Source organism: Antechinus flavipes, chromosome 4 (assembly GCF_016432865.1).
Source record: "Antechinus flavipes isolate AdamAnt ecotype Samford, QLD, Australia chromosome 4, AdamAnt_v2, whole genome shotgun sequence".
Classification (NCBI taxonomy): Eukaryota; Metazoa; Chordata; class Mammalia; order Dasyuromorphia; family Dasyuridae; genus Antechinus; species Antechinus flavipes.
This window is the reverse complement of record NC_067401.1, coordinates 8,148,528-8,171,157: the sequence shown is the minus strand read 5'-3', so window position 1 is coordinate 8,171,157 and position 22,630 is coordinate 8,148,528. Positions and strand designations below refer to the sequence as shown.

General features: G+C 43.9%; 1 protein-coding gene and 1 long non-coding RNA gene across 8 annotated transcripts in view; one reads left to right on the top strand and one right to left on the bottom strand.

The window, feature by feature from the left end:
- Positions 1–22,630, top strand: part of LOC127563075 (zinc finger protein 260-like) — a 298,396-nt gene that overhangs the window by 27,018 nt on the left and 248,748 nt on the right. The window contains exons 4-5 of one of the 7 annotated variants that reach the window (XR_007953883.1): positions 16,901–16,996; positions 17,846–20,178. The exons of 4 other annotated variants lie outside the window; for them this stretch is intronic. Coding sequence is in view for 2 of the 3 variants with exons in the window: in XM_051999301.1 (XP_051855261.1) it covers positions 16,901–16,996; positions 17,846–19,908 (2,159 nt within the window). In the remaining variant the exon portion in view is untranslated. Of the gene's footprint in view, positions 1–16,900; positions 16,997–17,845; positions 22,383–22,630 lie in introns of those variants that run through there. 2 more of the 7 variants (XM_051999301.1, XM_051999297.1) reach the window with 2 other exon arrangements.
- Positions 2,645–11,708, bottom strand: LOC127563090 (uncharacterized). The gene is made up of 2 exons (XR_007953888.1): positions 11,254–11,708; positions 2,645–3,363 (listed from the first exon to the last, which is right to left on the bottom strand). It is a non-coding gene; the product is annotated as an uncharacterized LOC127563090 (long non-coding RNA).

Here is a 22,630-nt window from a genome sequence, read left to right as displayed (position 1 = left end):
TTTGTTCTGTTGTGAAAGAAAAATTAGAACAAAAGGGAAAAACCACAAGAAAAACAAAGCAAACCAAAAAAAAAAAAAAAAAAAAGGTGAAAATACTATGCTTCAGTCCACAATCGATCTCCATCTATGTGGATGGCATTTTCTATCCCAAGTCTATAGGAATTGTCTTGGATCACTTGGATCATTTTTAAGAAGAGCTCAATCCAATATAGTTGATCATTATGTAATCTTGTTACTATGTACAAGGTTCTCCTGGTTTTGTGCACAACTTTCAACATCAGTTTATGTAAGTTTTTCCAGGCTTTTCAGAAATCAGTCTGCTCATCATTTCTTGTAGAATAATAATATTCAATATATTCATATGCTATAACTTACTCAGCTCTTACTCAACTGATTAGCATCCATTCAGTTCCCAGTTCCTTGCCACCACAAAAATTTTTGTACCTATGAGTTCTTTCCCCTCTTTTCTGATTTCTTTGGGATACAGACCCAGTAGTCTTTGTCATAAGTATTAAATAATTCTTTAAATATCTTAGAAATTTGACATAGAAATTTGTTGCAAAATTTTTTCACACTTAACCTGTTCCTTTTCTGATTATAACAAGACTCCGTTTATGCACAATTTTTATATTTTATATAATTATATGTCCTTTCATCTTGTGTGATCTTATCACTTGGTTCACTAGCTATAGATTTAGAGTGGAATTTCTTCTTTGCTGCTCTTATTTATGATGTTATTTCTCATATCTAGGTCTATAGACATTTGGAGCTTATCTTGGTATATGATGTGAGGTGATGGTCTAAGCCTATAATTTGCCAGACTGATTTCCAATTTTGTCAGCAGTTTTTGTCAAATAGTGAATCCTTCCCCCAGTAACTGGGGTCTTTGGATTTATGAAACACTTTACTACCATATTTATTTACTTCTCAATCTTGTATATCCATTCTGTTTTTAAAACTGCACCAAATTGTTTTAATGATTGTTGCTTTGTAATGCAATTTGAGATCTAATACAAATAGACATCTATTCCTTTCCATTTAAATTTTTTTAACCTTTGAGTTTCATTTTTCTTGTTCCTCTTAATAAATTTTATTTTTTCTAGATTTATAAAAAAATTTTTTGAGGCGGGGAAGTTTGGTACTGCTTTGAAGAAACAAATTAGGTAGTATTATCCTTTTTATATTCCATTGGCTCAGCTCACCCATGAGCAATTAATATTTCTTCAGTGATTTATCTGTGTCTTTATTTTTGCAAAGAAAGCAGATTATAAGATTCACATGGTAGCGAGGTCTATATATTTTCAAGTATCTTAAGGCTTTTGTATTATTTTGCTTTTCCTTATTTAGCTCTTTTTTTCTGATTTTGTTGATTAGATGTAGAAATGCTGATGATTTGTGAGGATTACTTAATATTCTGCATTTTCACTGAAAATATTATTTCAAGTTATTTTTAAATGGTTCTAGAGTTCTCTAAGTAAACCCTCTTCTCAATTCCCCAAAGTAGTAATTTTATTTTTTCTTATTCTGAATTTCTTTTTCTTGTTGTTTTAGCTAGCATTCCTGGTACTATATCCAATAATAGCGTTGTTGCTCTCCAGTTTATCTTATGGAAAGGCCTTATCTCTATGTTTGCTCTGGGATTTAGATAAATATTGTTTCTGTGCTGTATTAAGGAAAAGTTCATCCATTCCTATGATTTTCCTTTATCACATGTAAGTATTGGATTTTGTCAAAAAACCTGACCTGGGATAGTTTTTACTTTTTAAATTGTTATTATTAAACGCTGTTATTTTGATAGTGTTTGTAGAACTAACCCTACATTCTTGCTATAAACCCAGCCAGGTCATACCTCCTAGAACACTATTGAGCACCCAAAGTGTCCTTTTTAGTGTTCCTCATTCATGACCCTTTTCCCTTGCGGCATCCTTGTGTTTGTGCCCTGACTGTGCCCCAGGCTCAGAATACTTGGGAAAAGCCCCTGCAGCTGTCCCTGCCTTTTCTCTCATGTTACCTTCTCTTTATTCTACCCACGGCTGTGTTCAGACCAGTTGTTTGCCTTGGCTGGACCATAAGCTTCTGAAAGGCAGAGACTTTTCATTTTCAGCTTTGTATCCAGGCCATGGGTCAGTTTTTTCAGTTGTGTCTGACTCTTTGTAATCCCATTTGGGATTCTCTTGGCAGCAATAGCAGAGGGATTTGCCATTTCCTTCTCCAGTTCATTTTACAGATAAAGCAACTGAAGCAAACGAGGGAAGTGCTTTGTCCAGGATCACACAGCTAGGAAGTGCCTGAGGCTGAATTTGAATTCAGAGCTTCCCCACTCCAGGCCCAGCATTTTATCTCATGCCTTCTCCCTGCCCATTCTACCCATAACCCCTAGCATTATGATTGCCACAGGGAAGGTCCCCTTGAAATCCTTGTTGTTGGATTCGAAGGTGTGCATTTGGTAAATATGGGAGAGTGGATGATAGGGACCACATACCTATGTGTGTCTCCAAGGGTTCGTGTGAGCATGAGCACACACCTGTCTGTGTCTCAGGTATATAATGAGCACTGCCCCGGCCGCCCTGTTGGAGGCTACACAGTTTTGAAAGCACTGATGAAACCTTTCCCAAGATCTCAGAAAGAAGGATTTTCCAGCTACTTAGGAAAGGTCAAGAAATTTTATTACTTCTAAAAATATTCTTCTGAAAGATTTCCATAGATCTTTATTCCTGTAAAACTTTCCTATCTTCCCAAAATTCTGAAGAGAAGACCTTATATTCAAAAGAGTGCATCCTTGATGAGGCAGGCGGCGTTTTGCAAATAGTATTCTACAGCACCCTTCCCCTGACACTCCAGATGGTTAAGGAAGAGGTTCAGAGAAGAGATTGATTGATTATGGACTGTATTTTTTTTTTTTCATCAAGCAAGCCCCAAAACAGAGACTGAGGTCATCGCCATCATGGAAGGTGCCCAGCAGAAAGTTCCCTTTGGAACTTTTCCTGGGCTCTCGTTTAAGTATCTCACTCCTCCAATTCCCCAAGGCCCATCACTTCCTAAATGGGGTAAAGACCCAGCAGAATTTGGCCTCCTTGTCCCTGAAGAGAAAGTGAAGGCTTTGAAGAATGATCTGTGCTTGTGGGGATTTGTCATGGGTTTGCCTCAGTCCCGGATCCCTTGAGCAGACTGTGCAAGTGGGAAATGAGCCGGATGCAGCATGGTAAGAAAGTAGGCCGTGTGGGGTTTGGGATGCTGGGCGCCATCTTGACCAACCCGAGCTTCAGCCTGAAACAAGCCCACGACCTGGTTGTCTTTCTGGTGGTTCCTTTCTGCCAGTGAATGATGGGAGTTGCCATCTCAGAACTCAGGCTGTGGCTCAAGCTGTGGACAGGGAAGAGGGAGGCAGGTGATTATGGGTCCAGAAATATTTCTAGAGTCTGACCAGACTGTGAGGTGGGCCGGTCCCAGAAGGGGGACAAGGGCTGAAACAGGGGCAGCCCCTTTGTTTTGTTGGTTTGTTCCCTTCTCTGAAAAGGGCCCAAGAGGAGGCCACCTGTGTATTGGCTGGAGTCCCTGGGGAGGATATTCTGGGATGTGGTAAATGAGGGCCATGAAAACTGCAAAGGGGAGAAGGAGCCACAGTCACCACTCTTGGGCAGAGAACTCTCATGGGAAAGGTTGCAGTCCATGAAAGTACTGGAACAAAAGCTAACGTGGAACTGAGCACAATTCTCTGCACGTGGAGGGTATACCAACATGGCAGGTAGAAATTAATTCCAGGGAGGAAGCAATTTATGACCAAAGATGAACTAGAGGTCATTATTGATCACAAAATAGAAAATTTTGATTATATCAAATTTAAAAGCCTTTGTACAAACAAAACTAATGCAAATAAGATTAGAAGAGAAGCAACAAACTGGGAAAACATCTTCACAGTTAAAGGTTCTGATAAAGGCCTCATTTCCAAAATATATAGAGAATTGACTCTATAAAAAATCAAGCCATTCTCCAATTGATAAATGGTCAAAGGATATGAACAGACAATTTTCAGATGATGAAATTGAAACTATTTCCACTCATATGAAAGTGTTCCAAATCACTATTGATCAGAGAAATGCAAATTAAGACAACTCTGGGATACCACTACACACCTGTCAGATTGGCTAAGATGACAGGAAAAAATAATGATGAATGCTGGAGGGGATGCGGGAAAACTGGGACACTGATGCATTATTGGTGGAGTTGTGAATGAATCCAGCCATTCTGGAGAGCAATCTGGAATTATGCCCAAAAAGTTATCAAACTGTGCATACCCTTTGATCCAGCAGTGTTACTTCTGGGCTTATATCCCAGAGAAATACTAAAGAAGGGAAAGGGACCTGTATGTGCCAAAATGTTTGTAGCAGCCCTGTTTGTAGTGGCCAGCAACTGGAAAATGAATGAATGCCCATCAATTGGAGAATGGCTGGGTAAATTGTGGTATATGAACGTTATGGAATATTATTGTTCTGTAAGGAATGACCAGCAGGATGAATACAGAGAGGCTTGACGAGACTTACATGAACTGATGCTAAGTGAAATGAGCAGAACCAGGAGATCATTATACACTTCGACAACGATATTGTATGAGGACATATTCTGATGGAAGTGGATTTCTTTGACAAAGAGACCTAACTGAGTTTCAATTGATAAATGATGGACAGAAGCAGCTACACCCAAAGAAAGAACACTGGGAAATGAATGTGAACTATCTGCATTTTTGTTTTTCTTCCCGGGTTATTTTTACCTTCTGAATCCAATTCTCCCTGTGCAACAAGAGAACTGTTTGGTTCTGCAAACATATATTGTATCTAGGATATACTGCAACATATCCAACATATAAAGGACTGCTTGCCATCTAGGGGAAGGGGTGGAGGGAGGGAGGGGAAAAATCGGAACAGAAACGAGTGCAAGGGATAATGTTGTAAAAAAAATTACCCTGGCATGGATTCTGTCAATATAAAGTAATTATTAAATAAAATAAAATAAAATATTATTTTTTTTAAAAAAAGAGAATGGCTGGGTAAATTGTGGTATATGAATGTTATGGAATATTATTGTCCTGTAAGAAATGACCAGCAGGATGAATACAGAGAGGCTTGGAGAGACTTACACGAACTGATGCTAAGTGAAATGAGCAGAACCAGGAGATCATTATACACTTCAACAACGATACTGAATGAGGATGTATTCTGATGGAAGTGGATTTCTTCGACAAAGAGATGATCTAACTCAGCTTCAATTGATCAATGATGGACAGAAGCAGCTACACCCAAAGAAAGAATACTGGGAAATGAATGTAAACTGTTTGCATTTTTGTTTTTCTTGCCGGGTTATTTTTACCTTCTGAATCCAATTCTTCCTGTGCAACAAGAGATCTGTTCGGTTCTGCACACATATGTTGTATCTAGAACATACTGTGACATATTTAACATATATAGGACTGCTTGCCATCTAGGGGAGGGAATGGAGGGAGGAAGGGGAAAAGTCGAAACAGGAGTGAAACGGATAATGTTGTAAAAAATTACCTGGGCATGGATTCTGTCAATAAAAAGTTATAATTATTTTTTTAAAAAAATATCCAAAGGAAGATATGAAATTTAAAAAAAGAAATTATTCCAGGATTCCCTTGTACAAAGAGAATAGTTGGACAGGGTGTGTGTGTGTGTGTGTGTGTGTGTGTGTGTGTGTGTGACTGAAAATCAGACATAGAGACAGAGCGGGACAATAGGTAGTGAAGGACCTGCTCTCCTCCCAGATGAGATTCTGCCTTCTGAGTCACTGGTGAGTGGCTGCAGAGACTCCATTGTACAATGGAGTCAGTCACACTTTGGGGCAAGATGGTTGGTGTTAGTGCTGTGGATCAAAGCGAATGGGTGTTCGCTCTAGGAGCAGAGGGCATGACTTTCTTGAGTTTCATTTACAGGATTTGTCGGTGTGAACATCAAACTTCAAAGAAGGCAGTCCTCATGCAGCCCGAACTGTGCAAACTAAGGCACATGGTGATTGAGAGATCAACAATTAGAACAGGGAGGGTCCAGATTCCACTGCTGATCATTATTATCTTCATGACTTTCAGTGGGTCCATTAACCTCTCCATGTCTTAGTTTCCTCATCTATAAAATGGGCTGAATGAAATGGCAAACCACTCCAGTGTCTTTGCCAAGAAAACGCCACGAAAAGTCAGGGAAAGTCAGAAGCACCTGAGAAACAAGTGAACAACCACCAAAAGATGGAGTTGCCTCAAGGTCCTGGATCCTTTGTTACAGCATCTCCAGGCTCAAGAGGATGAACCGATGTACAGATTTTATAGCTTATTTCTGCTCCTTTTCAAAAGAATTACACTGTTTTTTCACCCTGACAGTGGTAGACCACAGTGTCTGCTTCTCCACAGACTCACCAGCAGCGCTCACTGAATATATCTCAGTGAATTTCATTAGTTGGAGCTTGTGTCTGAGAGCTTCTTTTTCATTTCAGTCATTACAGTTATGGAGAGTTTGAACAGTTTTCATGTAGCTTCTGCCAAATCTGGAATCTGGATCATCGGCCAAAAAAAAAAAAAATCACTTGTCCATCACTTGAGAAATTGTCAGTACTCCGCTATTGACATTTTTTTCATAATTCTCCTGCATAACTCTCATTTCCTTTCCCAATTTTTCTTTTGTCATTCTTAGTGATGTTTAAAATCTTTTTTTGAGATCTTCCAAGAGAACTTTTGAGCTTGAGAGCAGTTCATCTTCTGCTCACTATGCTGTGGTGATGTGATTGTACTAAGGTGTTTAAGGCTGAGAGAACTTGAAATAAAGGGATGCCATATTTGACCATCTACGTGCGTCCCTGCTTTATCACTCCTCTTCTAAGACCAAGGACTCAGGCTGGTACCAAGATCTTCCAGAGAGCTAGTCCAGATGGTACAGACTTCTAATATTGATTTTTCTAATTTTCAACATTTTCTCCATTGTGCTTGTTTTCTTAGTTTTCAGTTTTTAAAAAATCACATTCTATTCATTAACTATTTTTTAAACTTTTTATTAGTATATGGTTTTTGAGAAATAATTTACCCTCTTTATGCTTGCTTTAGTTGTATCCCAGAAATTTTGGAACATCGTCTCATTTTTACCATTGTCTTTGAAGCTGTTCCTGTTTCTACAATCTGCTGTTTGCTCACATATTATTTAACATTTCAGTATTTATTTCAGTTTCCATTTAAAACTAACTTTTGCAGTGCTCCTCAAATTGATTATTATTTAACTTATCATCTATGAAAGATGTGATTAGTATTTCTAATATATATAGTATGTATGTGTATATATATATATTTAATTTCCTTACAATATCTCTGTATTTTAAGGAATAATCTGTTTTTGTAAAGTTACTATTTGGTGCTTTAGAAATATTGCATATTCATTGTATATTTTAATATACATGTATACATTAGATATACATATAAAAGCTATAAATATTTTAGCTCTAAATTTTCCATCTGTTCTCTTAGTTTTATAATTTTTTTTATCTTCCTATCAATTTGTTCAATTCTGAGAGGAATATTAACCTCCTACCATTTATTGTGTTCCTATCTGTGTCTTGCCATTCAGTTAATTTTTCTCTTTAGTGTATATATTTAATAAGGACATTGATTTTTTTGTTTATGGTTCATTTAAGCATATTGACATTTCCTTATTTATCTCTTGGGATTGTGAATTTGTATTTTTACTTAATGTAGCAGCATGATTGTTTTTGAATTCACTTAATGCAGAATAGCTTTTAGTCTAGCCTCTCATTTTGATTCTGTGTGTTCCACACTTGCTGGATTATGGGGCTTTATTTTCTTAGATGTTCTGACATTTTCATTTTGTTGGATTTAGTTTAGTCCTGTCTTACCCTTACACATACAAACAAGGGCCACTAATCTATATATAAATGTAATGTCTGGAGGCCGTCAGGATATGCCTTGGTCTCAGCAGGATAGTCACCATGAGGATAGTCAGAAAAAGAGTCTAAATGTTTATTCTCACAATCTGTGTCTGTTATACTCTGACCCAGTCTTGGTCTGAGTGGAGGAGTGCAGGAGGTAGGAGAGCCACCAGGAGGATGGTCAAAGATGGAATATCTCATTTCCAGTACTCTCAGCCCTTAAATACAGGACACTCAGTATGTGTAAACTAGAGAACCATTATATCACCATGCTAAGTATTAAGTATATGTGAACTAGAAAACCATTATCTCATCAATTCCACTGAGTTAACACCTTGTTTCAAGTATACTTCTCCAGAGTTCCAGTCCTTTACACATAAGGATCATGTTGAATGCATACTTAGTTTTAAAATGTAAGATTATCTATGTTATGTTTTTTATTTATATTGCTACATTTTCCCCCAAATATATTTTAATTTGGTTTGGGCTACATGATGGAGTGTTATGGATTGCTTGTCTAAAAGCTCCAATTTAGTCCATTGACATACAAATTTATGTGTTAGGTTTTTAAACTCCTCCTCTTTTAAGTCAGTATTTTATGCCAAGGATTAATTTTTATTAAACCATTTTGATGCAATTGTATTCTTTCTTGCCATTCTTCTTATTCCCACTGAGCAATCCTTTCTGTAGACTTGTGGGTTTAGTTATTTTACTCATGGTTTTTCCTTACTTTTTTTATGCAGATACCTATTTGTTCCCCATTTTGTCCCCTCTCTTTTCTATCTCAAGTTGACTAGTTATAAACCTCCTCTCTTCCCCCTCCAACTTAAGTTTTCTTTTCATGCATCTTTTAAAAATAATTTTTTCTTTGCCTTGATCACTTCATTAACTTTCTTCCCTTCCAGTCTGTTTTGAAAACTTACTGTACGATACACAGGTTATATGGTATACATATTTACTTTTTTCTATCTGCTTATGAGTACATATATGTATGTAGACATGCACATGTATACATGCACACATGCTTTTGAAAACCTGTGGTCTCTTAGTTTCTGAAAATTAGACCTTTTAAAAGTGATTTTCATATAATTGCCTTTGTGGATATATGTCCATTACCCTAGCACCTGAGATTTGCTTTTTTTTTTCATCTTCAACAATCTGATGACTTCAACAATCTGAAATCTTTGAGTCATTTTGGCCAATCAGTTGTAGTTTCCTTCTTTGGTTTGAATTCTATATCACATAAAATCCACAGTGTGTCTAGAGTAAGAGTAAGAGGAGGAGGCTACTCCTTTGTTGGCTCTCTTTCCTGCTAAGTGACACAGAAAATGTTTTTCGAGTTTGTGTATATTCTCAGAGAACTCCTCCTCTAAAACCATTTGAATTTAATGAGTATGAGAAAACCATCAACTAGAATGAGATGGTCAAAAGCCATCAGTTCATTCTGAATCTAATGCTTTGCATGTAATGAATGTGAAAAAGCCTCAAGGGGGGAGGGAAGGGAACACAGTGCAATGCCAAGAGATGGGTTTGGGGCAGAGAACAAGGTTCCAAATCTCTGTTGTGACCCTGGGCACCTCACAGGTTCTCTGGCCTTGAGTTGACTCCTGGAAAGTGGAGAATCCGGACTAAGTGGCCTCTGAGCACCGTGCTAAGCCGATCCACTTCACCACCTTCTTACCCTTCTCTTTTCATTTTGAATCCAGAGCTCTTTGGTCTTACAGCATTGAATGTGTAACGTCCATTGTAGTGAAACATTACAAAGAGTAATTGTTAGTGGTTTGTTAGTGTGTCCAGAAGTGTCCAGGGGTTTGCCTCTGTACTTTTAAGATTTTGTCGGTGACTCGGACAGGGAACATCAAGGTGTTTGCAGATGACAAAGGGGAAGGGGTAATTAGCACCATGACAGTGACTCTACAAGAGCTTATTTTGTCCCATTACCAGGAAGACAGCCAGTGCCGAAATAAGCCCATGGGTTCCCTTATCTGCCGTAATCACTGAAAAGGGGAGGCCAATTTCTTGGTCTGCCTTGTAGCATATCCAAGAGAGACATCACGCACCACGCAACTGCTCACTTAGACACATGCACAAGCCAGTTTGTTCTCCAACTTGGTCCTGCTCTGTCTTCTCCCCAGTTCCTCCCCAGGTCTTCCCTAACCCCTATTTCTGAACCTTTTAATAGTCAAACCAGTCCACAAATCATTTTTGGATTAGTCTGTGACCTTTTCACAACAATGAGAGAAGGAACCTCGAACCCCCACCCCCACCCCCTTCCCGCAATGCCCAGGAGCCCCCAGAAAAGGCAGAAAGCTGGGCATTAGAAACCAGGGGAAGACTGGGCTCTTGCACCCTGTCTATGGACGAGCACCCCACTCCCGTGGCCCGGCCCGGGGGCGGACAGGGGACTCTTGTGCCCAGGTTCAAGCAGGATTTCTTTTGGAACCCCAGAGGGGTTTCCTCCTGGCTGCCCTGAAATACGTCCCCAGGGGGCCCTTGAGCAGCCCCACTTTTTTTCCTATGTCCACCATGGACAGCGACACATCCTCTCTAGTAGGTCACCAAATACAATGGGGGCGGGGCAGAGCACCTAGACAAAAATCAAAGGAAAAGGATCAGGGGACTTGATGGCGGCACCAAGGGAGACCCGGTGCCATTTAAAGGGGGGGGGCAGGGACTTTTCTCGATCCTGCTCCCGCTACAAATGATCCCCCAAAACGGAACCTGGGGGTGCAGGGACATTGTGCGGGTGGAGGGGGACGCCGAATCATCCAGTTATCTGTTACATAAGGAGCAGACAAAGCGGTCACTGCGGAGGAGAGAGCTAAGGGACCACAGAACGGGGGAAATCAAACTCCAGGAGAAGAACGGAGTCTGCACAAGCTTTTGTCCAGAGCACAGACTCAAAACTTTGGAGCCTTTAAAAAAAGGGGTGGGAGGGGGAGTGAGGGTCGCAATGCTTCCTGGGCCTTGTAGTCTAAGTCAACAACTCCTATGCGCGCGCAGGACGGGACCTTCCTTTTCCGCACTCTATTTCCCAGAAGGCTTTGGGGACGGCCGGCCGGCGGTTCCATAGGCTATCCCGCTTGCCGCCTAGTTTAATGTATCATGGTAATGCTACTTCCGCTTTTCTGAACGCACCTCTCACTCCCTGACTCTGAGAAGGTGAAGCCAGCGTCGAACCGGCTCCTCGCTCCCGGTTCCCTGCTTCCTGTTCCGTCGGAGGCACCAAGGTGAGCTTGGGGGACAGTTTGAGTGAGCTCGTGCGGCACCTGCTCCTGCTCTCCCCGCTCTCCTTTTCCCCACCTTAGGTTCGCTTACCTAGCTGTTTAGGTCTGTGAGGAAGGGATACCGCGCACGCGCTTCTTTAACCCCGCCCACTCGTCATTTAGTTCCTGTATTCCTGTAGTCTTTGCGCAATTGCGCACGCACAGCTTGAGCTGTCACTGTAGGAGCCATAGAGAGGGTGGCCTGGCTTCAGTCGTGACAGTGCGCACGCGCAACACCGGCTCCACCTATTGCAGCCTTAGGTAGAGTGAGGGCAGGCAAGCCCAGCCCTAACTGCGCCCCGAATTGTGTCCCCTGCTGAGCCCTAGTCCTGGGACCCTGCGTGTGGCTGAGTTGCTGTTCACGTGTGTGCTCGCAGTGGATGTGCATAAGCTCCTGAGAGTGCGCCAGTGCAGGCGTTTGTAGGGTGCCTGTGAGTGTGTGTGCGGCCCCTCATCCCCCGCAGCCTCCCCCCCCCTCGGCTCTTGCCTTGACACACACACACACACAGTCACACACACACAGACACACAGAAACACACACACAGACACACAGACACACACAACACACACAGACACACAGAAACACACACACACAGACACACAGACACACAGACACACACACACAGACAACACACACAGACACACACACACAGACACACAGAAACACACACACAGACACACAGAAACACACACACAGACACACAGACACACAGAAACACACACACAGACACACACACAGACACACACACACACAGACACACAGAAACACACACACACAGACACACAGAAACACACACACAGACACACAGACACACAGACACACACACACAGACACACACACAGTCACACACACAGAGACACACAGAAACACACACACAGACACACACACACAGTCACAGACACACACAGACACACACACAGACACACAGACAACACACACACACAGACACACAGAAACACACACACAGACACACACACACACAGACACACAGACAACACACACAGACACAGACACACACAACACACAGACACACAGAAACACACACACAGACACACAGAAACACACACACAGACAGACACACAGACACACAGAAACACACACAGACACACAGAAACACACACACAGTCACACACACACAGACACACAGAAACACACACACAGACACAGTCACACACACACACACACACCGTATACAGCAGCTGCCAAAGGAGACGCAAGTTTAAGACCTTTGGTGCTTTACACTTTCCAGGAAATTTTAACTTTTAAAAAGTTTTTCTTTTTTGCTTTTCTAACAAACCTGCTCTAGCTCTTGTCTCCTAGCTGGGCTCCCCCCACCCCCTCCTTCCCCCGTCCTTCTCCGGTCCCTTCCGCACCCTCTGTGCCCCTTCAGGAAGCCCTTTCCTGCCCGGGCCCAGCCCCGCTCTCCTCCCTCCCAGAAGCATTGATGGAGGCTCTTCTAGGGTCATGGCTGGGCTTGGTGAAAAGGGGGAGACCCCCCCCCCCGGGGTCCCAGCAGAGAGAAGGGCCAGAGGCCGAGGTGACGTCAGCCTTCCATGGATCCTGCTGAGCCCTGTTGTGGGGCCACCCACTCTCCTTGGGCTTCCCCGGCTACAGCTGACCCCTCCCCACGGTCGCTGCCCTGCTGGTCACTGGGGGGTTTGGGGCCCTGGGGGGGCTGTTCTTCCCGGGCCCTGAGTGTCCCAGAGGGAGGCAGGGAGTTGGCACTCGGAGGTAGCCCTGGCAGCGCTCTGAGACCCCCCCAAGGACACTGGTGGGACGGCTTGTGGCCCAGGCTCCGGGCTCTGACTTGGGCTCCCTGGGAGCTTGTTCTTGACTATTGGGAAAGGAAGGATCTGTTCCCTCGCAGCCCGTGGGCTCTTCAAACATGGGCCCTGGGTGGGAGGTTCCGGGTGCAGGAGCCAGGCCCAGCCCGAGGCTGACGGACATCTCGTCTCCTCCACTTGTGTTTGTGTTGATTTTCTCCAATTTGCCCTGAAAAGTTTGACTAAAAACTGGACCGAGCCTGGAGCTGCTCCCGGGGAGGCTGATGCCCCTCAGGCCTGTGCGACAGGGAGAGCCCCCGGGGCCGGCCGAGGAGGGGGGCGGGGCTCAGGTGGCAGCAAGGAGGTCCCGGAGGGCCGAGACCCTGCCCAGAGCAGCAGCGGCCTGAGGGCCCCGGGGCCCCTGCGCCTCCCCCGGGGCCGGGAACCGGGTCTCCAAGCGCGAGGGGGGCCCGTCTGAGGGAATAGTCCCTGAGGTGATGGATCTTACAGACAGGAATCCCGGGAAGTCCCAGGTAACCCGGCTCAGACAGTGACTGCGGCCGCTGCTTTGTTAGAAAAGCACAAAAGAGAAGCTTTTAAAAAGTGAAAGTGTCCTGGAAAGTGTAAAGCACCAAAGGTCTTAAACTTGCGTCTCCTTTGGCAGCTGCTATATACGGTGTGTGTGTGTGTGTGTGTCTGTGTGTGTGTGTGTGTGTGTGTGTGTGTGTGTGACTCTGTGTGTGTGTGTGACTGTGTGTGTGTGTGACTGTGTGTGTGTGTGTGTCTGTGTGTGTGTGTGACTGTGTGTGTGTGTGTCTGTGTGTGTGTCTGTGACTGTGTGTGTCTGTGTGTGTGTGTGTGTGTGTCTGTGACTGTGTGTGTCTGTCTGTGTGTGTGTGTGTCTGTGTGTGTGTGTGTCTGTGACTGTGTCTGTGTGTGTGTCTGTCTGTGTGTGTGTGACTCTGTGTGTGTGTGTGTGTGTGTGTGTGTCTGTGTGTGTGTGTGTCTGTGTGTGTCTGTGTGTGACTGTGTGTGTGTGTGACTGTGTGTGTGTGTGATTGTGTGTGTGTTTGTGTGTGACAGTGTGTGTGTGTCTGTGTCTGTGTGTCTGTGACTGTCTCTGTGTGTCTCTGTCTGTCTGCACCTTGTGTGTAGCACTTTTTCCTGTCCCCCTCCTACCTCCCCCGGTTCCTCCAGGCCGGGATTGCTTCCTTTGGGCCTCGGTGTCTCCACAGGCTGCACAGACCCCAGCGGGTGCCCCCGACCCTGCAACATCCTTCCCCTCCCCCCGACGCCCTTGGCTCTCACCTGCCCTTAGTGAGTCACCTCCTCGGAAGGACGGCCGCCATCGGGCTCCTGCTTCCTCCCCCTCTGCCAGGGTCTCCCCGGGCCGGTTCCTGGGGCCTGTTCCCCGGCCTCCTGCTCCCCTTCTGCCGGGCTCCCTTCCCAGGCCGGAAAGCCCCTGGGGCGGGGCTCGGACAGGGGAGGCCCTTCTGGGAGGGGGCGCCCGCACTCTCGCCCTTGCAGAGGGGCTGGGGGGGGGGGCACTTGTCCAGGAGCCGCAGCAGAGCCGGTCTGGGCCCCTCACAGCTTCTTCCTCCTCCAGCTCAGCCCTGTAAAGACCCTGCTCTTCCCCGGCAGCAGATGGAGGCCGAGGAGGGCCCGACTTCTGGCTGCCTCATGGGCCCCTTTCAGGTGAGTCCCAGCTCCTCCCGCCCCTTCTCTCCTCCCGCCGGGTCAGCAGGGACACAAAGGCCGAAGGAGGCCGGCCCCGGCCCTGGGCCCTCCCTCTCGGTCAGTAATGGAGAGGGATCAGTCGGGGCGCTAGGGGGCGGCCATATCGGGACCGTGATTGCCAAGGTCAGTGTTGGGCTCAGGGTCAGTGTTGGGCTCATTCTCCCGGGAGGTTTGGGGCGTCAGGAGGAAAGGGCACAGGGCCCCGGGGGTTCTTGGCGAGGATTGTCGGGGGGAACCCGGCGTGTGCAGGCTCCTGTGCCCCCCAAGTAGGAGAGCAGGACACCGAGGCCGGCTTGTGTCTGATCCAGGAGCCGGTGACCTTCCGGGACGTGGCCGTGGACTTCACCCGGGAGGAGTGGAGGGTCCTGGAGCCGGCGCAGAGGGCCCTGCACAGGGACGTGATGCTGGAGAACTTCCAGAACCTGGTCTCTGTGGGTAAGCGCAGCGTCCCCTTGGGAAGGGCGGAGCTGGGTTGGCCAGAGAGCTTGGCGGCTGCCTGTCCTGGGGCAAGCCCCGGCCCCTTTGTGCCTGAGGGGAGGCGGCCTCTGGGGTGACTGTCCCTCTGGGCCTTTCCCCCACCCCAGGGGTCCCCCTGCCCTTCTGGGCTTTTCCCACACATTTCAGTTTGCCTTCTGTGGGTCGGGGAGTGACCTTCCTGGGGTTCCTCGTCCATACAGCACCTTCTGACTCCCGTCTGCAGCTTGTGCACCTACAAGTGTCCCCCCTACATGGGGAGCCCAGTGCTCCCCCCAGCCGGTTGCGCCCCATCCCCCAAATGTCCTGTTTCCTATTCTTTATCCTGGTTCTCGCCTCTGTCCCTGAGGTTCGCTCAGGCGTATTTTGTGGCCTGCCCAGTGTCTCCTCTACAGCCTGACCCGCAGTGATGGAGAGCCAGGGACAGGCCTTCCTCCCCTAGCCCAGGATGCAGCTGCTGACCTGGTTGTCCTTCCAAGCCTAACTCAGACCTTGACCGGTCCTCAGACAGATGTGGGATTTGGAAGTTCCCCCCAGTGCTGCCGGGGGAAGTCTCTAAGGCCCCCCTGTCCTTTGTGGCTCTTGCCATTGTTCCTCCTGAAATGGAGGGTCCAGGATGTCCTTGGGCACCTCCTGCCCGGCTTCTCCGCTGCCCCTCGCCAGGTCCTCTCCTCCCCGTTCCTGTTGTTTGGGAATCCTCCTTATTTATGTTATGGGGCCTGCTCGGTGCAGTAGGGAAACCTTAAGGTCCTCCTGGGGGCCGGGCACTCTGCTGAGAACTGGGCCCCCGAGGAAAGGCCCAGAACCTTCCTGCTCTCAGGGAGTCCCAATCACATGGGAGGGACAAGATGCAAACTGCTTTGGGACAAAGAAGACATGGCAGAGAGAACTGGGGATAATCCAGAGGAAAGGCCCTGGAGTCAATGGGGAGTGGGGCTGGCTTTAGCAGGAGGTGGGATTTTAGCAAGGAAGGAAGCCACGAGACAGTGAGGGAGCTGAGAAATGCAGGGGTGAGGGAGAGCCACTGAAAGGGCCATCTCTTATGGGCAGATGGGGCGTCTTGTTCTGGGAAGCACACGGAGGCCGGTGTCTGACGCTCCCCCAATGGGCTTGTTCCTGTTTTTCACCCTCTCTTCAATCCCTGAGGACCTTGTGTGCCCTGCTCTTCGCTCCCCTGGTGCAGTTGTGGCTGGATGCTGGAGTCAGGGCTGGATGCTGGAGTCAGGGCACAGCCAGGGGGAGCTGGGCCTTCGAGGGGCTTTGCAGCTTCCTCCAGGCAGCCCGGCCTGCCCACTCTCCCCATCTGCCCTCAGTGGAGCTCAGCCCTGGGAGTGGGGAGATCCAGCCCCAAATCCAAGTGGAGGCCAGAGTCTGAGCATGGTGAGGGCTTCTGGGTCTCCTCCTTGAGGGCAGCACTATTGCTTGTCTCAGAGCCTTGACAACTTGCGAGTCTTCTGTGAAGGATATGGGAGTAATCTGAGCAGGAAAGTCCCAGTGGGGAAGGAATTGCTCTTGCCTGGATTGAAGATGCCCTTGGATGAAGAGTTTGGCCCCCAGTGAGCGTGTCTGGGACAGACAGCACAGATGGGAGGGAAAGTGGACCTAGGGTCGGGGCCCCTGCTGCCTAGGGAGACAGAGCTGAGAGCTTCAAAGCCCTCAGGGCATCCTCCCCACCTGCTTGTCCCTGAGTAATTAAGTTCCGGATGTTCTGTCCCTGTGTGCAGGGATTCCTGTTTCCAGACTAGATGTGATCTCCCTATTGGAGAAGCCAGAAGGAGCCTGGAGTCCCGAGAGCAGAGACTCCAGTGGGTCTCATCAAGGTGGGTGAAGTATAGGCAGATGCTGGGAGGCGGCCCCCTCTGCCTCTTTCTCTGTCCTGTTCAATATGGTGGTGCCATCCTTGGATCCAAGATAGGAGAGCTTGGCTGCCTGTGGTTGGCATTGTGGTAGCCCATTGGTCATAGCTCCTCTGTATTTTGTTTTACATTTTTGTCATTTTTGTGCATTTAATATTCTATTTCAGAGAAACTGTAATTTGTCTTCTTTAGATATTTGGAGAGTTTAAACTGTTTTCTTAATGCCTTTTACTCATTTGTATTTGTTTATTTACTTAATTTTTATATCTTTTGATGTTAATTTGGCCAGTCATATTAATACTTTCTCTAAAACATTAATCTTGTCTTTCGTTCATAACATAAATTTCACTTAGTCGTCATGTATGCTCCCTTTAATGTATTGCTTTAGCTCATTTGCTAATATTTAACATCTTTGTGCCAGTATTCATTAGGGACACCCGTGTTTCACGAGCTCTTTTTGTCTGCTTGGTTATTAAAAGTAGATTTAAGTTATTGAAATATTTTCCCATATTATATAATGGAAGCAGTTATTCTTTGAATGTTTGGTAGAAATTCATTTAGTATGTGATGTCATCCTGTAAGTACCTTCACTGCCTTGGAATGTCACGTATTTTGTTCAGAGTCCCTTCGTTCCCTATAATATTTCTTACAAGTCTTTCCTTGGACTTGTTCCTGAAAACATCCTGTTATCCGTGATGCAGAGTAAGCATTATTCTTGTCTGGAGAGATGGAAATGAACATTTCTTATAGGGAAGACTGTTTTGTCTCAACACAGCAAAGGATGGCTGCTGACGTTTGATTGGTTTCTTTCAGATTCCTTCAGCGAAGACACTGGACTTCAAGCCAAGAACTTAACCATGGTGCAGAGCATTTGCCTGGGGACATCCTCTGAGAAGAGGCTCCCAAAGGGCATGGCCTGGCATTGCCACGTGAACGAAGCCAGGGAATATGATATGAATTTAGAGAAAGAGAAGAGCCCATCCAGAGAAGGGACCATTCCCAGAATGACTTTGAATAATGGGAATGTGCCTCCGTGTATGGCAGTTGGGAAGAACTTCAGTCTTGAGCCAGTCTTTGTTGGAACTATGGAGAAAAGTCCGGATAAATATAAGACAATTGGAAAGAGCTTGAGAGGTTTTTCAAGCCTAATTACTTATAATACATTTTCTTCAGAGAAGAACTTTTCCAAGTATGTCAAAGGCAAAAAACCTTTCAGGTATCGCTCAGGATTATTTAAATTTCATAGAATAGATGCTATAGGAAATCTACATGAACAGAGTGAATGTAGAACAGTATTTAAAAGATCAAATCTTACTGAAAATCAGAGACATCCCATAGGAGACAGTCATTATAAATATAGTAAGTATAGAAAAAACAATGTCAAAAAAGGAAGCTTGATTGAACTTAAAATAAATCATGCTGAAGTGAAACCCTTTAAATGTGATGAATGTGGTAAACCTTTTGGTAGGAGGGAAAACCTGATTGCACATAAGAGAATTCATACTGGAGAGAAACCTTTTATTTGTAATCAATGTGGAAAAAGCTTCAGCCATAAGGGAAACCTGATTGCTCATCATAAAATTCATACAGGGGAGAAACCTTTTGCATGTAATGAATGTGGAAAAAGCTTCCGCCATAGGGGAAGCCTGCTTGCTCATCATAATACTCACACAGGGGAGAAATCTTTTCCATGTAATGAATGTGGAAAAAGCTTCATTCATAGGGCAAATCTTATTTCTCATCAGAGAACTCATACAGGGGAGAAACCATTTTCATGCCATGAATGTATGAAAAGCTTTTGTCACAGGGGAAACCTCATTGCCCATCGCCGAACTCATACCATAGAGAAACCATTTGAATGTAATGAGTGTGGGAAAACATTCCGCTCTAGCAGAAGCCTTATTCGACACCAGAGAACTCACACTGGCGAGAAACCTTTTGCATGTAACATATGTGGGAAAGCCTTCACCACTAAGACATATCTCTTTGATCATCAGAGAATTCATACTGGAGAAAAACCTTTTAAATGTAATGAATGTGGGAAAGGCTTTGGCCAGAGAGGATACCTCATTTGTCATCAAGGAGTTCATACTGGGAAAAAACCCTTTGAATGTAGTGAATGTGGAAAAGCCTTCACCCGGAGAGCTCGCCTTATTGTACATCAGAGAACTCACACTGGAGAGAAACCATTTGTATGTAAGGAATGTGGGAAAGGCTTTAACCGGAGGGACCATCTCACTTCTCATCAGAGAGTTCATACTGGAGAGAAACCCTTTGTATGTAATGAGTGTGGGAAAGCCTTTTCCCAGAGAGCAAGTCTTATTAAACATCAGCAAAGTCATACAAGAGAAAAACACTTTGAATGTAATGAATGTGGAAAAGTCTTCACCCGGAGGTCGTACCTTATTATTCATCAAAGAAATCACACTGGAGAGAAACCCTTTATATGTAATGAGTGTGGGAGAGCCTTTACCCAGAAAGCAAGTCTTTTTAACCATCAGCGAACTCATACAGGAGAGAAACCCTTTGTTTGCAATGAAAAAGGGAAATCTTTTAGCCACAGGGACTCCCTCACTAACCATCAAAGAACTCACACTGGAGAGAAACCCTTTATATGTAATGAATGTGGGAAAGCCTTCAACTATGTAGTAGCACTCAAGTGTCATCAAAGAACTCATCATGGAGAGAAACTCTTTGAATGTCAGGATTGTGGGAAAACTTTTAGGCGCAAAGCAAACCTCATGTTCCACCAGAAAACCCATATAAAAGAGAAACCCTTTGCATGTAATGAATGTGGGAAAGACTTTAGTAGGAGTTCTAACCTTATTACTCATCAGAAAATTCATACTGGAAAGAAACAGAATTTGTTGAGATAGACCACATAGGAACTACCCCTTCACTGCCACTAGAGAATTCATATGATTCTGGCAATTCAATAGGAGAAACATCTGTCCTTTCTAAAGTAATTCATTGTGCTTCTTTTTGGTTAACATGTCACCTACATTTCTCAACCTGTGCCTTTTTCATCCCCTCCAAATCCAACACATGAAAAAACAGACATTGTATGCACTTTTGCACACTGGAGAGTCCACCATATTTGTAAAGAAGTGGTTGTAATGGGCTGAGGTTCAAATTGACGCACTGAGGTCCCAAGCATGTGAGGCTAAATAGTAATTGGACCATATTCTATTAATATATATGCTTGGAGAAAGAATGGCCCCCACCCACTCTTTGTGCAAGTCCTGATGTGTTGTATAGGAAATGAAGATTTTGGTGGGTGGAGGCAGGGGGGTGGTGAGGGAAGCGGAGAGTGCTGGCTGGCTTCTTGACAAAGCTACTTACCTTGCTATCGCGACCCCACTTCACCTCTGATCCCCCTTCACCTCCGATTCCCTTCACCTTCGATCCTTCTTCACCTCCACTAAGAAGAAAGATCGATGATTTTTCCCCTAACCTGAATTCCTGACTCCGGCTGATTTTAAAATACGCAGTCATCACAAGTGGTGATGGAGTACCATGGTCTTTCCTCGGAATTTGATTTTGGTTTTTATAACTTCTTTAGTCTGTTTTCTAATGTATTGATTTGTCTAATTTTCAATATTTTCTCCATTGTGCTTGTTTTCTTAATTTTCAGTTTTTAAAAAAAAACTATATTCTATTCATTTTTTTTTTACATTTTATTAGTATATTTTTTGAGCAATAATTTATCCTTTTGATGCCTGCTTTAGGTGTATGCCAGAAATTTTGGAATACTGACTTCCTTTTACAATTGCCTTTAAAGCTATTCCTGTTTCTAAAGTCTGTTCTTTGACTGGAATATTTAGCAGTTCACTATTTCAGTTTCCCTTTAAAACTGACTTTTGTGGTGCTCTCCAAATTAATTATTATTTACCTTATATTATCATCTGTGAAGGATGGGATTAGCATTTCTGTTATATGTATATATTTTTAATTTCCTTACGATATCTTTGTTTTAAGGCATAGTGTTTTTTAAAGATTATTTAGTGCTTAGAAATATTGCACATTCATTGTGTATTTTAATACACATATATACATTTGATATACATATAGAAGCTATAAATCTTTTAGTTCTAAATTTCTCCATCTGTTTGCTTAATTCTGTAGTTTATTTTCTTAATCTTCCTGTCAATTTGTTCAATTCTGAGAAGAAGCTTAATCTCCTATCATTTATTTTGTTCCTATCTGTGTCTTGCCATTCTGTTAATTTTTCTCTTTGGCGCATATGTTTACTAAGTACTTTGATTTTTTGTTTATAGTTCGTTTAAGCATATTGACATTTCCTTATTTATCTCTTGGGATTGTGAATTTATGTTTTTACTTAATGTAGCAGCATGATTGCTTTTTGAATTCACTTAATACAGAATAGCTTTTAGTCTAACCTCTCATTTTATTTCTGTGTGGAACATACCTGCTGGATTATGGAGCTTCGTTTCTTAGCTGTTCTGACTTTTTCATTTTATTGGATTTAGTTCAGTCCTGTCCTAACCACCTACAAATAGGGGCCACTAATCTATACATGAGGGTCCATGTGGAATGCCTACTGACCTAGTTTTAAAAGGTAATGTTATCAATATTTAACATGTATTAGCCTACCTGCCCTCTAGGAGAGGGGGTGGGGCAAAGGAGGCGAAAAATTGGAACAAAAGGTTTTGCTATTGCCAGTGCTGAAAAATTACCTATGCATATATCTTGGAAATAAAAAATTATAATAAAAAAGTAATGTTATCTATGTTATGTTTTTTTATTTGTATTGCTATATTTTCCCAATTATGTTTTAATCTGGTTTGAGCTGCATGATAGAATGTTATGAATCGGTTGTTACATTCAATATAGTCCATTGACATCCAGATTTATGTGTTAGCCTTTTAAAATCCTCCTCTTTTAAGACAGTACTTTATGCTGAGGATTAATTTTTATTAAAACTATTTAGATGCAATTGTATTCTTTCTTTTCATTCTCATTATTCCCATTGATCAATCCTACTGTAGACCTGTGGATTGTTATTTTAATGTGATTTCTTCTTTCCTTTTTTAATTCTGATACCTATTGCTTCCAATTTTTTGTCCCCTCTCTTTCCTATCTGAAGTTGACTAGTTAAAAACCTGCCCTCTTTCCCATGTCCTCAACTTGTTTGCTTTTTGCACATTTTTTAAAATAAATTTTTCTTTGCTTTTGTCAATTTATTGATTTTCTTCCCTTCCAGTCTGTTTTGAAAACTTACTGTGTGATACACAGATTATATGGTATACATACTTACTTTTGTATATTTGCTTATAAGTACTTATATATATGTGTGCATACACATGTATAATACATGGACTTTTTAAAACCTGTGTTCTTAAAATTATTTTTTGAAAATTAGACTTTTTAAAAGTGATTTTGATATTATTTGTTGCTTGTGGATTGGGAATGAAATAAATTAGAGGGAAGCGAAGAGAGGTCAGAGAATACAACTGCCTCTCAGTGCCATTGTATTGTTATCATTCTGTCACATGAAAGGATCTATTCTGCTGGTCACAATCAGATCCCCAGCAGCTACTAGCAGGTTGCTCCTGTAACAAAGGTGTAGAAGGCCAC